Here is a 14,525-nt window from a genome sequence, read left to right as displayed (position 1 = left end):
TCCCCTGGTGCTTCCAGTAGGGGAAGGAAGAAAGTAACCGTTTTGAAATAAGTCAAGAGTATTCTCTTCTTAACAAGGCCTGCCCTCGAGAGAAGGCATTTTATCAGAGCCTCCTTAATTAGGGTTTATCAGATCCTAAACAACCTGGTAGAAGGGAAATACCCAACTCCAGCTCCCTCTAGCCATCCTGTCTCACCTATGGTGTGTAAGGGGGCAGGGGGGATGGAGAAGCACTTATGAAGTTCACAGCCCCGGGACACAGGTTCACTGAGACCTAATCATAGGACTACAGAATGCCTCCCCTCTCCCACACCTCACCACCAAAGTGCTAAAAGGTCTATTCACTGGAGTTCCTTTTACCTAGTACATCATGTCCAGCTATCAACAGAAAGTTCCAAGGCGTAAGTAAAAGGCAAAAAAATACAGTTTGAAGAGACAGAGCAAGCATCAGATTCAGACACGGCAGAGATGTTGGAATTATCAGACCATGAATTTAAAACAACTCTGATTAATATGTTAAGGGCTTTAACAGAAAAAGTAGACAAAACACCAGAACAGATGGCTAATGTAAGCAGAAACATGGAAATTCTAAGAAATAACTCTTTTTTAAAGGTAGAGATTAAAAAAAAAACTGACAAATGATGAATGCTTTCCAGGGGCTCATTAGTTGATTAGACATGGCTAAGGAAAGCATCTCTGAGCTGGAGGACCTGTCAACAGAAACTTCCAAAACTAAAAAGCAAAGAGAAAAAAGACTGGGGAAGAAAAAGAGGGAACAGAATACCCAACAACTGTGAGACGACTACAAAAGTTGTAACATATACATGAAAATGCCAAGAGAAGACAGAAAATGACAGAAAAAGTATGTGAAGCAATAATGACCGAGAATTTGCCCCAAGTTAATGTCAGATACTAAACCACAGATCCAGGAAGTTCAGAGAACACTAAGAAGGATAACCACCCCCCCCAAAAAAAACTACACCTAGGCATATCATATTCAAACTGCATAAAATCAAAGACTTAAAAAATCTTAAAAGAAGCCAAAGGGAAAAAACACCTATGGAGGAGCAAAGGTTAAGAATAACATCCAATTTCTTTACAGAAACCATGCAAGCAAGAGTGACGTGCTGAGGGAGCTTATACTGGATTACTCACGTGGGCCAAAGTTTAATCCCATGGATCCTGATACACGGGAAGCAGCAGGGTCAGAGTGAGAAGCAATGTGATGGAAGCAGAGAGTAGAAGATGCTATGCTGTTGGCTTCGAAGACGGAGAGGGGGCCAGGAACCAAGGAATTCAGGCAGCCTCTAGAAGCTGGAAAGGAAGGAAACAGATGCTCCCTGGAGCCTCCAAAAGAAACCCGCCCTGCTGACAGTTTAATTTAACCGAGTACAGCTGATTTTGGACTTCTGACCTCGAGAATGGTATGATAATAAATCTGTATTAAGCCACTAAAATTTGGTAAATTGTTACAGCAGCAATAGGAAACTAATATACACCCATCAATAGCATACTGAAAAAATTAGTGTATTTGCACAATGAAATACTATGGTGCAGTGAGAATGGATAACTACTGCTATAGGCAACAAAATGGAGGAACCACAGAATACTAAGAAGCCTGACACAAAAGAATATAAATGTAAGATTCCATTTATATAAAGCTTAAAAATAAGTAAAACTTATCTACAGCTTTGGAAGAAAGGGCAGTAGTTACTTGGTGGGTGGGAGGACTGACAAGGGGCACAAGGGAAGCACCTGGGGTGCAAATAATGCCATCTTTCTTGATCCTGGTGCTGGTTATATGTGTTATTTGTGATATTGTGATATTTCAAACCATACACCTGTAACTTGTACACTTTTCTGTACTGTATACTTCAATAAAAAGTGCTAAAAAAACAAACAAAAAAGATTAAGTAGTTTAAAAACAAATTTCCTTGCAAAAATAGGGACAGGACTTCCCTGGTGGCACAGTGGTTGAGAGTCCACCTGCCGATGCAGGGGACACGGGTTCGTGCCCCGGTGTGGGAAGATCCCACATGCTGCGGAGCGGCTAGGCCCGTGAGTCATGGCTGCTGAGCCTGCGCGTCCAGAGCCTGTGCTCTGCAACGGGAGAGGCCACAACAGTGAGAGGCCCGTGTACCACAAAAAAAAAAAAAAAAAAAAAAAAAAGGGACAAAAATAGGTTTAAACGCAGTAAACACAAGATTTTTGATTAGTTAAAACTGAATCCCATATAAAGTGAACAATTACAATTACTTCAGGTAACAATGTAATTCTGAGGATTTTCTAGTACATCTCCAATGTCACACAGAAAAAAAACATGAGTTGGTCTAGACATGCAAACACAGCAGACATACCAAAGTATACCATAATGCACAGTCTGCAATTCTCTTCATTAGTTTCACTTACTTCATCAAGTACTACTAGTTTAGAAAAACTGGTCTTTACAACACCAGGACTACAGAACCCCTTCCGGACTGAAGATTTTATCAATGGCATTTTTCATCTCATATTTTATTAAACAATGTTTTTGCAAATTAATTTTTCCATGCCCACAAACATCCTAAGTTTTTCCCACACTGAAACAAATTATAACCCTCTCATGTATCTTTAGTATTTACATTCAACCATTAGGAGCCAAATACTATTATAAAACCAAACAGATTTTAAAGTTCTAATGAAAGAATTATGTTTGATAGTAGAGATACTGTCCTCAAATATTTTGTTGAAAAAAAATTTTTGGAATATATAAAGTTATAACAAAGACCAATGTAAAGGGTAGTAACCATTGTCCCCCAATTATCTGAAATTACACAATAGGTCAAATGTACATGTGTTCTTTAGTTGAACTTCAGTAGGAAAATCAAACTGTTCTCATGAAGGTTCCAAAACAAGCACTGAAATCTGAGTATTGAATAGGTGGAACTATTACCAGGTGATCTCACCTGTAAGGGAGTAGCTATGTTTCAGTGCACTTGCCAAACTTTTAAAACAGCTTCTGTCCATTAAATAATGATAAAAGGCTCTATTTTTTCTAGGAATGCTGATGTAAGATTCTGTAGTTCAAGACATGTTGATGGGGAAGATGTACTGATCAAGGTAAATTCCTTTGACAAGGCAGTGAATCTCATGTACTCGTCTCTTAGAAAGAAAAAAGATCAGAAAGCTTAATAATCCTATTAAGTCAAACACTTTAAAATACTAACAAATCTTATTCATTATATGATAAATACAAATTTAAATATGAGAATGCAACAAGTTATTTGAACCTGAATGCAGAGAATAAATACTTTATTAACTGATTACAGTTGAAAGTCACAAACAAAAAAGGGGTATATTAAGGCAGAGCCATATATATATATATCAATATATATATATAGATATATATAGAGATATATATATAGATATGTAGATATATATATATATAGACAAATCCAAAGACTGTTACCTCTTTACATTTTAACAACCTCTGCATTTTTCTTTTACACATTTAGGCAGTGTGCTTTCTTTTCTTCTCAGTTAAAGAAACAAATCTTGACCAATATTTCTAAATCATATTTTGATGACAACTTACAGGATCATGGATGGAGACAATGACTAGTGTATCAAATGCTATCTGATCGTTTTCTCAGCATATTCCATGTGTGGTGGTATATTTATGTTGGTGTAGAAAATCTGACAACTGATCATCTTCTTTTCCAGCAAAACTAACACATAATTTTTTTAAATGGTTTTTTAATAGTCTTAACTAAAATAAGCTTGGACTTCCTTCCAAGTAAGTCGAATGCCCAAAGCATATTATTTTCTGCCCTTCTCAAACCCTCTTATATGTTTGAAGTAGCCTTTAGAATATGATCGCATGGCTATATTTCAGATCTATAAATGTGAGTTTTTCAAAATCCGAAATTACTTCCTTATGCAAAGTGGCAATGCAAACAGCAATCCTACATAGTGTAGAATAATTTTTCTTCTGTATACTTCCCTATTATAAATGGGCAACCACATACACAAAAAAGACATGAATTTATTAGTCCATCTGAAAAAGCACTCCAGCTCCCTAATTCCACTTTTGAAGGAGAAGGCAGAGGCAAGTTTACATTATCCCAGAAAACTGAATAAATGGCTTTATTTGGTATCTTCAAGAAGCTTCTCCTTCCGTAGGAGATGTGGATGCTGTAGGAGAAGCTGTAACTGGTTTTCGTGCAATTCTGTCTAGTTCCGCGTGAACATCTGATAGGACAGGCTTCTGGCCTATTTAAAGGAAAAGAAACCAATATTTAGACATAAGTCAAAATATCCTTAACACCAATGTGTCTTCATTTAACAATTGCCAACAGTTTCATTAACTTTATCTAAAACACAGTTATATAAACATCCTTAATTTAAAAATAAATTCCCTTTTTTTTTTCTTTTTTGGCCTCACCACTTAACATGCAGGATCTTAGTTCCCTGACCAGGGAGCGAACCTGCACCCCCTGCAGTGGAAGCAAAGTCTTAACCACTGGACCGCCAGGGAAGCCCCTAAATTGCCTCATTTTAAATTGTGGGGGTCTGTTATCAAATAGAAGTAAAACTAGCATCTACCATTTAATCTCATAAAGGTATACTTTTTTAAAGGCATAGAACAATAGGAACAGTAAAAGAGAAAAACAGCAACAAAATTTCGGAATGTGGAAACATGAGTGAGTGGTAATTAAATCAGCAGTACCAAGAAAGATAATCTTCAACACAGAGTGCGAGAAGCCAGAAAATAATTCAATTTATACCCAGAAACCTGTAAAATGTTCAAAAATGGTAGCTGCAGGTACTTGTGAAAAAGGTGGCAAGAAGGTGTGATTAAAAAAGGAGAATGGGTTAAAAAGTCTGCTTGAAGAGCAATTATAAAAACAACAAAAGGAAAAGACTTCATCAAAATTCAAAACTTTTGTGCTTCATAGGACACTCAAGAAAGTGAAGGGATAACCAACACAAGGGGAGAAAACATTTGCAAATCCTATATCTGATAAGGGTCTAGTAAAGAGAATATATAAAAAACACTTAGAACTCAACAATAAGAGAAATAACCCGATTTTAAAATGGGCAAAGGATTTGAACAGACATTTCATCAAAGAAGATATACAAATGGTTATTAAACACATGAAAAGATTCTCAACATAATTAGCTATCAGGGAAATGCAAATCAAAACCACAATGAGATACAACTTCACAGCCAAAATGATGGCTCTAACCAAAAAGATGGACAAGTGGTGATCATTTTATAATGTATAAAAATATCAAATCGGGCTTCCCTGGTGGCACAGTGGTTGAGAGTCCGCCTGCCGACGCAGGGGACACGGGTTCGTGCCCCGGTCTGGGAAGATCCCACATGCTGCGGAGCAGCTGGGCCCGTGAGCCATGGCCGCTGAGCCTGCACATCCGGAGCCTGTGCTCCGCAACAGGAGAGGCCACAACAGTGAGGGGCCCGCGTACCGCAAAAAAAAAAAAAAAAAAAAAAAAACCAAATCACTATGTTGTACACCTGAAACTAATATAATATTGTAAATCAATTATATTTCAATTAAAACACACACACAAACAGAGAGACATTTTGGACTTGGTTAAGCAAAACCAAAAAAAACAAAACAACTAAAACACAAAGATGAACAATAACAACTGTTGGAAGGGATGGAGAAAAACTGGGGCCCTCATAAACTGCTGGTGGGAATGTAGAATGGTACAGCATTTTGGAAGACACTTTGGCGGTTCTTTAAAAATTTAAACATAGAGTTACCACATGACCCAGCAATTCCACTCCTAGATAAATACCCAAGAGAAATGAAAACATGTCCATCAACTGATAAATGGATAAATAAAATATGTATGCATATCCATACAATGGAATTTTTTCAGCAGTAAATAAAAACAAAATATTGATACATATGCTACAACATGGATGAACCTCAGAAACATTATTTTAAAGAAGGCATATACTATATGACTCCATTTATATGAAATCTCCAGATAGGCAAATACAAAGAGACAGAAAACATTGTTTGTTGCCTAGGAGGACTGCAGGGGAGGGAAGGATAACTGCTAATAGGCTTGACGTTAGGCAAGGATAACTGCTAATAGGTTGGATGTTTCTTTTTAGGGAGAAGAAAATGTTCTAAAATTAGATTATGGTAATGGTTTACGTATGTCTGTAAATATACTAAAACTTTGAATTGTACACTTTAAATGAGCCAAGTTCATGGTATGTAAATTATATCTCAATAAAGCTGTTTAAAAAAAAAAAAGCTCCCGGTAACTATACCTGACTTTTTGGCAGATGGTGGTAAACCACTGCTTCCACCTCCAGCCCCACCTCCAGGGCTACCACTACCAACACCAGGGCCTCCTGGGGAACCAGTCTTTTTACTCAGCAAACTATTGAAGAAATTTGCCAGGACACCTTCACTTGTAGCTCCAGCTATAAAAAAAAAAAAAAAGGTAAGATAAAAAACTTGTACTCAAAGCATTCAACTTTTCTATAAATTATTATTGTAGAATTATACACAGAAAATGTTCCAAATTCAAGTTTAATCTTTTGAGGCTGGGTAACTTCTCTAATCTACTCATATATGAAACAAAATATGAGTGTTAAGAGCATAAGATAATTATTAAAAAATTAGAGTGTTATTTTTTATTTTTATTTTTTTAATTTATTTTTTGCGGTATGCGGGCCTCTCACTGTTGTGGCCTCTCCCGTTGAGGAGCACAGGCTCCAGACACACAGGCCCAGGGGCCATGGCTCACGGGCCCAGCCGCTCCGCGGCATGTGGGATCTTCCCAGACCAGGGCACGAACCCGTGTCCCCTGCATCGGCAGGTGGACTCTCAACCACTGCGCCACCAGGGAAGCCCTAGAGTGTTATTTTTAAAAGGCAAAAGGCATTTAAAACAGATTGTTAGATGCAAATATATCTCTCTCTTGAAAGGCGTTCTTCAAAAATATAACTGTTGAGAAATATTTGCTTCATGTATTACAAAAAGTTACCCAATGCTATATGAAAACCAGTAGAAGTTCTAAGATATTAATGGGCAAAGGATAGCAATAAACAATTCACAGAAGAAAAAACAAACAGAAAGGAAATACTAGGGGGAAAAGCTCTTATTAGTACTTAGAGAATGCTGATTAGGTTGTGGGCAAACTGCAACACTCAATGATATGTAAATTGAAGAATTCATTTGAGAAACATCACCAAAAGGCATAAAAAGGTACAAACTCTCACCTACTAATCCCACTTATGGCAATTATTCCTATAGAAATAACTATGATGCATATAGTTTTTTCCTTTATGTTAACTGCAGATAACCCATTATAGGAAAAACATGAATTTCTTCAATGACCTACCATAGCAGAATGATTAAATGTAACACAAAGCTTTCATAAAGCTCACAGCACAGAGATGATATGTTAAGACTATACCGTAAAATGGTTCACAGGTCTGATTAACTATGAGATTGTACTGACAGACACAAAGATTAGAAGCTATCGAATAAAAATGAAAATAGCTAAAGCAAAAGGTGGAATGACTCTAGGTAGATTTCTATTGTTAAATGTATTGTGTTGCTTTCTCTAAGAAAGAGAGAAATGTACCTTTCATGTTTGGATCAATTTTTTTTGACCCAGCAGGGATGGGTGACACACTGGCAACATTGGACGACACAGATCTGTTTGGTGTTCGAGGGGAGCCTCCTGGGACTCTTGGCGAGGCATCCTAAGTAAAAATAGGAAAGCCATAATTACAGAACCCTGAAACTTTCAACTTCACAGAAATTATCACAAAAAGAAACTACTTTGCAACTGTCCCCCATATCTTCTACTGGTCCCTTTACGCTGCAAGCCCTGGGTAGAAGTGTTTAGCAATTGTCTCCTCATTATTAGAATACCAGAGACCCATTGTATTTTAGAATACTAACTTTTCCTTCAACGGAAAAATAAGAACATATTGAATATGAGGTGTGGTTATGAGTATAAGCTTGGGAGTCAGATCTGGACTCCAATCTGGACTTGCACCCCATCCCACCAGCTGTAAAATCTCAGGCAAGCCATGATGTCCTCCAAAGCCTCCATTTCCCCACCAGCAAAATGGGGGACCTGCCTCATCTGGCTGTTGTGAGGATTTATAAAATAGCACATATAAATGGTCTGGCACAGTAACTCATGTGGGACAAATGTTGCAAAGTAGATATTTATGATTTCAATATTCTAAACGGGAGTGAAGTTTTATCTTTTAAAATCTCACAAATTCCAGGAGAATCCTTAATTCAAGTTTATATCAAAGCATACCCATTTGAGACAGGTATATAATTAAGAAAAAAAGAACTAAAACAATATGCACTGCATTTTAATAATTGTGTCAAAATCTGTAATACTGACCACAGGCCTTCCAGCTGCAGTTGGTGGTTGCTTTGCTAAAAGGGACTGAAAAACACACAAAAACTCTAGGTTAGATATTCAGGCATGTATTGCTGTATTTTTAAAGAAAATATGTACAAGAATAGTTTAACCATTAATCATACTAAGTCTGTTTCTGATGTAATTTCATACCTGTAGCTTCATAAGAAACACTTGGTCATCTTCGGCCACAATTTCCTTCTCATGCACAAACTGAAATCAGCCACACATAAATGAGCAAGTTGCATATATTATGTTAATGTCATTCATAACTTACTCTCTAGATTAGAATAATTTTTTTAAAAAACACCAAGAATATGAACATTACCTAAACCATATTTACATGGGTGAGCTGCCCTCCCCAAGGCCCTACAGCAGAGTTGTCTGATACCTATCTGCAATAATATAAATGTCCTATATCTGTGCTGTGCAATACGTTAGCCTGTGGCTACTGAGCAGCTGAAATGTGGCTACTGTAACTGAGAAACTGAATTTTTAATTTTATTTAGTTGTACTTAATTTATATTTAAAAGCTGTATGTGACTAGTAGCTACTGTATTGGACAGCACAACCTGAGAGCCATAGGCATATCAGTCACGCTTATAAAATCTGCTAAGCAACAGTTAGGTGTTTTAAAAGGGCCAATAATATCCCAGCTGAGTGAAAATCAACTTGTCCCTGGTTTCCCTGAAATAAAAACATAATGCCTCTTATACCTGCTGAATAATAAGAAAAAAAGGAGTTGCAAATGTCTCCCGCTCCTCCTATTTCTGTACAAGGCAAGCCATAGTCTATTTTCCACCCAGTAGCCAGAGCGATCCTTTGAAAGGTTAGGTCAGATTATATCACTCCTCTGCTCAAACTCGCCCCCCCACCCCCGTCACTTTCCATCCCACTCAGCACGAAATCCAAAGTCCTGACTGCAGCCTAATGATGAGGCCTTTCTCTCCTACCACTCTGGCCCTCTGGGGCTCTTTTCCAGCCTCTCTGGCCCCCTCACACACTCCTGCCTCAGGGCACGTGCACTTCCCGTTCCCTGTGCTTTCAACATTCTCCCCTCTCATCAGAGACATGCCCTCATCATTTCTAAAACTGCAGCCCTCCCCACCTCGGTCCTCTCACTCACCCTTCCCTCACTCGGCTTCATTTCCATAGCACTGATCACCACTTGAGAGGTGGCATATATACTGATTCACTACTGCATCACCCTCCTATTCAGCACCTAGTGCCTAAACAGTGGCTCAATAAATATTTGCGAAATGAATAAAAGACAACTTAAAGCACAATTTTGCTGGTAAAAGGGAGAATGGGAAAAATTGGTTTTTTTTTTTTTTGATGTGTGCATTTCTTTTAACAGACATCCAAACCAAGTAACACACTAACTGATTTTTCATTTGACGTTACTTTTCTTATTTCTAACTGCTCAATGTAAATATTTGGGTTTTTAATTAAGAACTTGATTATATGTTAAATCAAAATTACTTTTTCCCGAAACATGTTCAAATTAGCCAGTGAGAAGTACTACATGCACACACTCATTTTTATACAACTTTTCATGAGCATCTATACTATCTAACCATAAAACACCATATACTGCTAAGCAAAATCAAGATATATAAAAGAAGAATACCTTCTGAAACGATATTTAATAGTTATAAGAATGACATGTAACAGTAAAGACTAAAATTAAATCTAGGAACCTGGCAGCCCCTGGACAGCTGTGGGCTAGTATGAATAACTAATGACCATGAAGATGCAAGATCTGCCTAGACAGACAGAAGCCAGTACAATTATTCTAACAAGGTGTTCTTGGCTTTTGGTTGAGCTCTAGGTTGTAAAGTTCACAACTTGATAGAAAAGGACCCCCTTACCTTTCTACCTACAATCTTAAAATTATGAACTTCCCCTTCAGTTTAAAAGCCTAAATATTGAGACTATACACTAAAACTGTTACCTTTCGGACAGGTGGTTTAGTTATGATGTCTTCAAAATTATCTTCTGCTTTTAACATTTGAAAATTTTCATGTAATATTCCTATCTTCTTATCATTATCCCACCCTGCTGGACTAGAAAAAAATGCACATGACAAATTCTCAAGCATTTATATAGTCATTCTTTCATTCAATCCATGATCATATTAAGGGGAATATTTTTATGAAGTTAAATTTGACCAATTATCGAAAATTAATCAGTTTTATTATAATGCTCAAGTTTACTAATTTCTACTTAAAATTATTATCAATCTTCCTGATTTTAAAACTGTCATTACAGGTTTTTTGGGGAGAACGTGGTAATTATTTTTACCTCCCAATTTATTCAGATAACTTTTCAAAGCATGTCTAGATTATACATTGGGTCCTTTATGTATCATAACCAATTAGAGAGTAGATACATTGATATATGCACCCAATAGATAGTTTAGTTATAATAGCAAGCCTTTCAAAAGGGTTCAGGCCAGCAGTAAAACTAAAAGGCAAAGATAAATAAATCAAGGCAGGTTATAAATAAAACAATCTAGGAACAGATTCTCACCTACTCATCATGGAAAAGTCTACTAGTCTCACTTCAAATGAAAATGAGATGATGATGATGATGCACCATCGAACTGGAGCAACAACACATGATAAAACAATACATTTAAGAGTATACTTACATAAATACTGCATCTTTTTCCACAACAATAGCAGGAATCTTATAGGGAAATCCATAGAGTTTCTGAACAATGTATTTATATACTAAATCTATATTTTTGTTTTCTTTTACTGAAGTGTAAATAAGTGCTGCACCATCTGAATGAACACTGTTAAAGAAATTTTTGGACAAACTCCATCAACAGGCACCATAAAATTTTGTGTTCTCAGCTTAGCATTTATGCATATTAGTTTCAAAAATAATTTCCAAAGGTATAATTACATGGTAATCAAGACTTTCAAAACTATAAAATACTTATATACAGGCTAAAATGCAAATAAAACTATCTCTACATAATTGATTTAACTTAGGAGGGCAAAACTCTCATTAGCCAAGAAAGTAAAGGTAAATTTAATAACTGACACCACTACTACCTCTACATTTAAAGCATATGAAGAGGCAATTTATTTTTGTCTTTAACCTTCCTAAACTTCATGAAGGAGGGATATTATTTATCAAAAACTGTTTTGCCTTTTCAACAAAAGTGGTTTGCACTAGTGGCTCTTACAGTTTTTACTAGTCCAGGAATTAGGACTTTGGGGAGAAAGCTCAGGAGATTTACTGAACAGAGAAGATGAACCATCAAGAACCATCAGGAAGCTTTCAGGAACAATCAAAGGCAAAAGTAGACTTCATGACCAAAACGCTAGCACTAGCCATTGGGTCTCAAGAGAGATGATGACTCAGGCCAAGAGGGAATGCTGACAATGGTCTAACTTCTGAACTAGGATACTCGTATTTTCTAGGACACAAACCAAGGCTTATGAACCTTAAAATGGTATTGGCTAAATACTACTTGTCATAATACTTAATTTGGTAGAAACAAACATCATAATCTTAAGTAAATGCTTAATTGTGTGAACTTTTCATGAATGATCTTTCTCACAAGAGCCAATTTATAATTTGGAAGATTTACACAGCTGGAAAATTTGCAATGCAATTAAAATTTTTTAGTTTTTAAAATAAAGATGATTTTGAATTGTCCTCACTGACACACACACACACACCTCTATCTTTTTTATTTTTTAGGCTGTGTTGGGTCTTCGTTGTTGCATATGGGCTTTCTCTAGTTGCAGTGAGCCAGGGGCTACTCTTCGTTGCAGTGCACAGGCTTCTCATTGCATTGGCCTCTCTTGTTGCAGAACATGGGCTCTAGGTGCATGGGCTTCAGTAGTTGTGGCTCATGGGCTCTAGAGTGCAGGCTCAGTAGCTGTGGCACATGGGCTTAGTTGCTCTGCAGCATGTGGGGATCTTCCCGGACCAGGGCTCAAACCCGTGTCCCCTGCACTGGCAGGCGGATTCTTAACCACTGCGCCACCAGGGCAGCCCCCCTCTCACTATCTTGAAGTGATTTGTTGTTTTGTATTCTTTTAAAATCAACCAGCTCTACTAAAGGTCTGTAATTATTGTAGTGGACAGTCTCCTTCCTGATTACATCTCTATATGTACATTTCCAAGTGTAGCTTTAAATAAATGTTTAAAGAGACTGTTTGTTCTCAAATTTTCTAATCTGCAAAGATAACAAAAAAGGCTATCAACACCTACTTCAATTACTTCTTTTTGTTTTCTTTTGCAGACAAATGCCCTTTAATTCAATCCAACTAACCATTATGTGACATGAGAAGAGAAAGTGCCATGGAGGACAAAGTACTGAAGGAAAAAGGGAAAAGGGAAACTCCCAGTGTCGTGATCTTATTCATCATTCAATGAGGTTCTTGCCAAGTGGTCCTTAAATTAAACGTCCATTAATGACGATGAAAAACTACAGATACTATAAACGTGTACATTACTTATTCCTGTCTACTCCTACTATCTATCATTTCTTCACTTTTCAGACCCAAAAGCTTTGATTGGTGAATGTAACTGCAAAACATCTGATCCAAGGGGGCAAGTGAGAACACCTCTCTTCGGTGCTTTCAAGCTGTTGGAAGTTTTCAACACAAAATTCTCTTAAAAGCATTCACTCATTTTATCCTTTGTTTAGTTGTAAATGTTATTCACTGGCTCATATAATCCTTGCAACCTAGACTACACAAGATTCCTTATGCTAGGTTTTCTAACCTTGTGATCATCAAAATTACCCAGAAAGCTTTTTTAAAATTCAGCATAGGGGCTTCCCTGGTGGCGCAGTGGTTGAGAGTCCGCCTGCCGATGCAGGGGACATGGGTTCGTGCCCCGGTCCGGGAAGATCCCGCGTGCCGCGGAGCGGCTGGGCCCGTGAGCCATGGCCGCTGAGCCTGCATGTCCGGAGCCTGTGCTCCGCAACGGGAGAGGCCACAACAGTGAGAGCCCCGCGTACCGCAAAAAAAAAAAAAAAAAAAAAAAAAAAAATTCAGCATAGATTCTCCAGCCTCCCCTTGGAATGTTCCAATTCAGTAAGTCTTAGATGGGCACAGCCATATTTAAAAACCATTGCATTAGACTATAGTGGAGATAACATACCAAACAAATTAAAAACAAAAACACACAAACCCAAATATTGATCTTTCCCTACCACCCACCCCCAAGAAATAAATACCAGTTTTCAGCGAGAATGTTTTCAATGCCAACTTATTAGAATTTTCTACATAAGTCTGATCATTATTTTTCTTAATCACAGTATTTTAAAAACAGCAAATCAAAGTTACATATTTCAATACTTGCTTTTATATCTCAAAATACCTAGATATAAATGATTTGGGAATTGAAATTTCCAACCAGAGGCAGGAGGAAAAAAGTTTATGGAATTTCTGAAGTCATCAATTTATTCCTTTACTTAAACAAACAAACAGCTAAGGAACACTGCACCAATCAATGTATTAAAAGGATACACTGTAAACAAAACTTCCGGATATGAGACTGAATAAAATCGAAATGCTCATCTCTGTAGTCATGTTCTTTCTCCAACACACTAATGGCATCACACTGAGTTAGAATAATTTAAAAAACAATATTAACTTTAAATAATAATATAATGATTTAAACAGTTCAATGTTGGGTGAGGGAATATCACAAAACTACCACTCTGATACAGTGACTGATCAGTAGAACCTAGAATATTAATTACTCCTATATGTCTAGAGACTTTTAGTTGGAGTCTTAAGACTAATGAATACTTTTATTTCTTTAAAAAGCACTGATTTCTATGATATATTGAATGTGATAAGAACACCAAAGGGAAAGTTTTAGTACATAAAGGAATAAAGAATATCAGGACAAGCTTATAATGGGCGGTCATACTTGCTAACTCAACGACTTATGTCCTAGAACAAAGTTTTTAAGATCTAAAATCTATTCTAGTTCTATAAAACACTCTGTATATCCAGGGAGTCTGCACCTCTCACTATTTCCCCTTTGTTCCTCTGCTTATTTGATAGCTCTTAATTGACTTTTATTTATTTTCTGGAGCTTTTATTCACTCTCACTTCAATTTCACC

At 37.0% G+C, this 14,525-nt stretch overlaps 1 protein-coding gene across 1 annotated transcript in view; it reads right to left on the bottom strand.

The window, feature by feature from the left end:
• Window positions 1-4,004: 4,004 nt before the first annotated feature.
• DYNC1LI1 (dynein cytoplasmic 1 light intermediate chain 1) overlaps window positions 4,005-14,525 on the bottom strand; it is a gene marked incomplete at its 5' end in the record, with an annotated part of 46,448 nt that continues 35,927 nt past the window's right edge. Inside the window, 8 exons of the mRNA XM_079712399.1 lie at window positions 4,005-4,251; window positions 6,293-6,448; window positions 7,618-7,738; window positions 8,401-8,445; window positions 8,572-8,631; window positions 10,373-10,484; window positions 11,072-11,207; window positions 13,920-14,013. Of these exons, the coding sequence (XP_079568525.1) occupies window positions 4,139-4,251; window positions 6,293-6,448; window positions 7,618-7,738; window positions 8,401-8,445; window positions 8,572-8,631; window positions 10,373-10,484; window positions 11,072-11,207; window positions 13,920-14,013 (837 nt within the window). The 3' untranslated portion in view covers window positions 4,005-4,138. The remainder of the gene's footprint in view (window positions 4,252-6,292; window positions 6,449-7,617; window positions 7,739-8,400; window positions 8,446-8,571; window positions 8,632-10,372; window positions 10,485-11,071; window positions 11,208-13,919; window positions 14,014-14,525) is intronic.

This window comes from Hyperoodon ampullatus (assembly GCF_949752795.1).
Source record: "Hyperoodon ampullatus genome assembly, chromosome: 10".
NCBI classification, from domain to species: domain Eukaryota; kingdom Metazoa; phylum Chordata; class Mammalia; order Artiodactyla; family Ziphiidae; genus Hyperoodon; species Hyperoodon ampullatus.
Note: the sequence above shows the minus strand (reverse complement) of the source record. Positions and strands in the feature narration are given on the sequence as shown.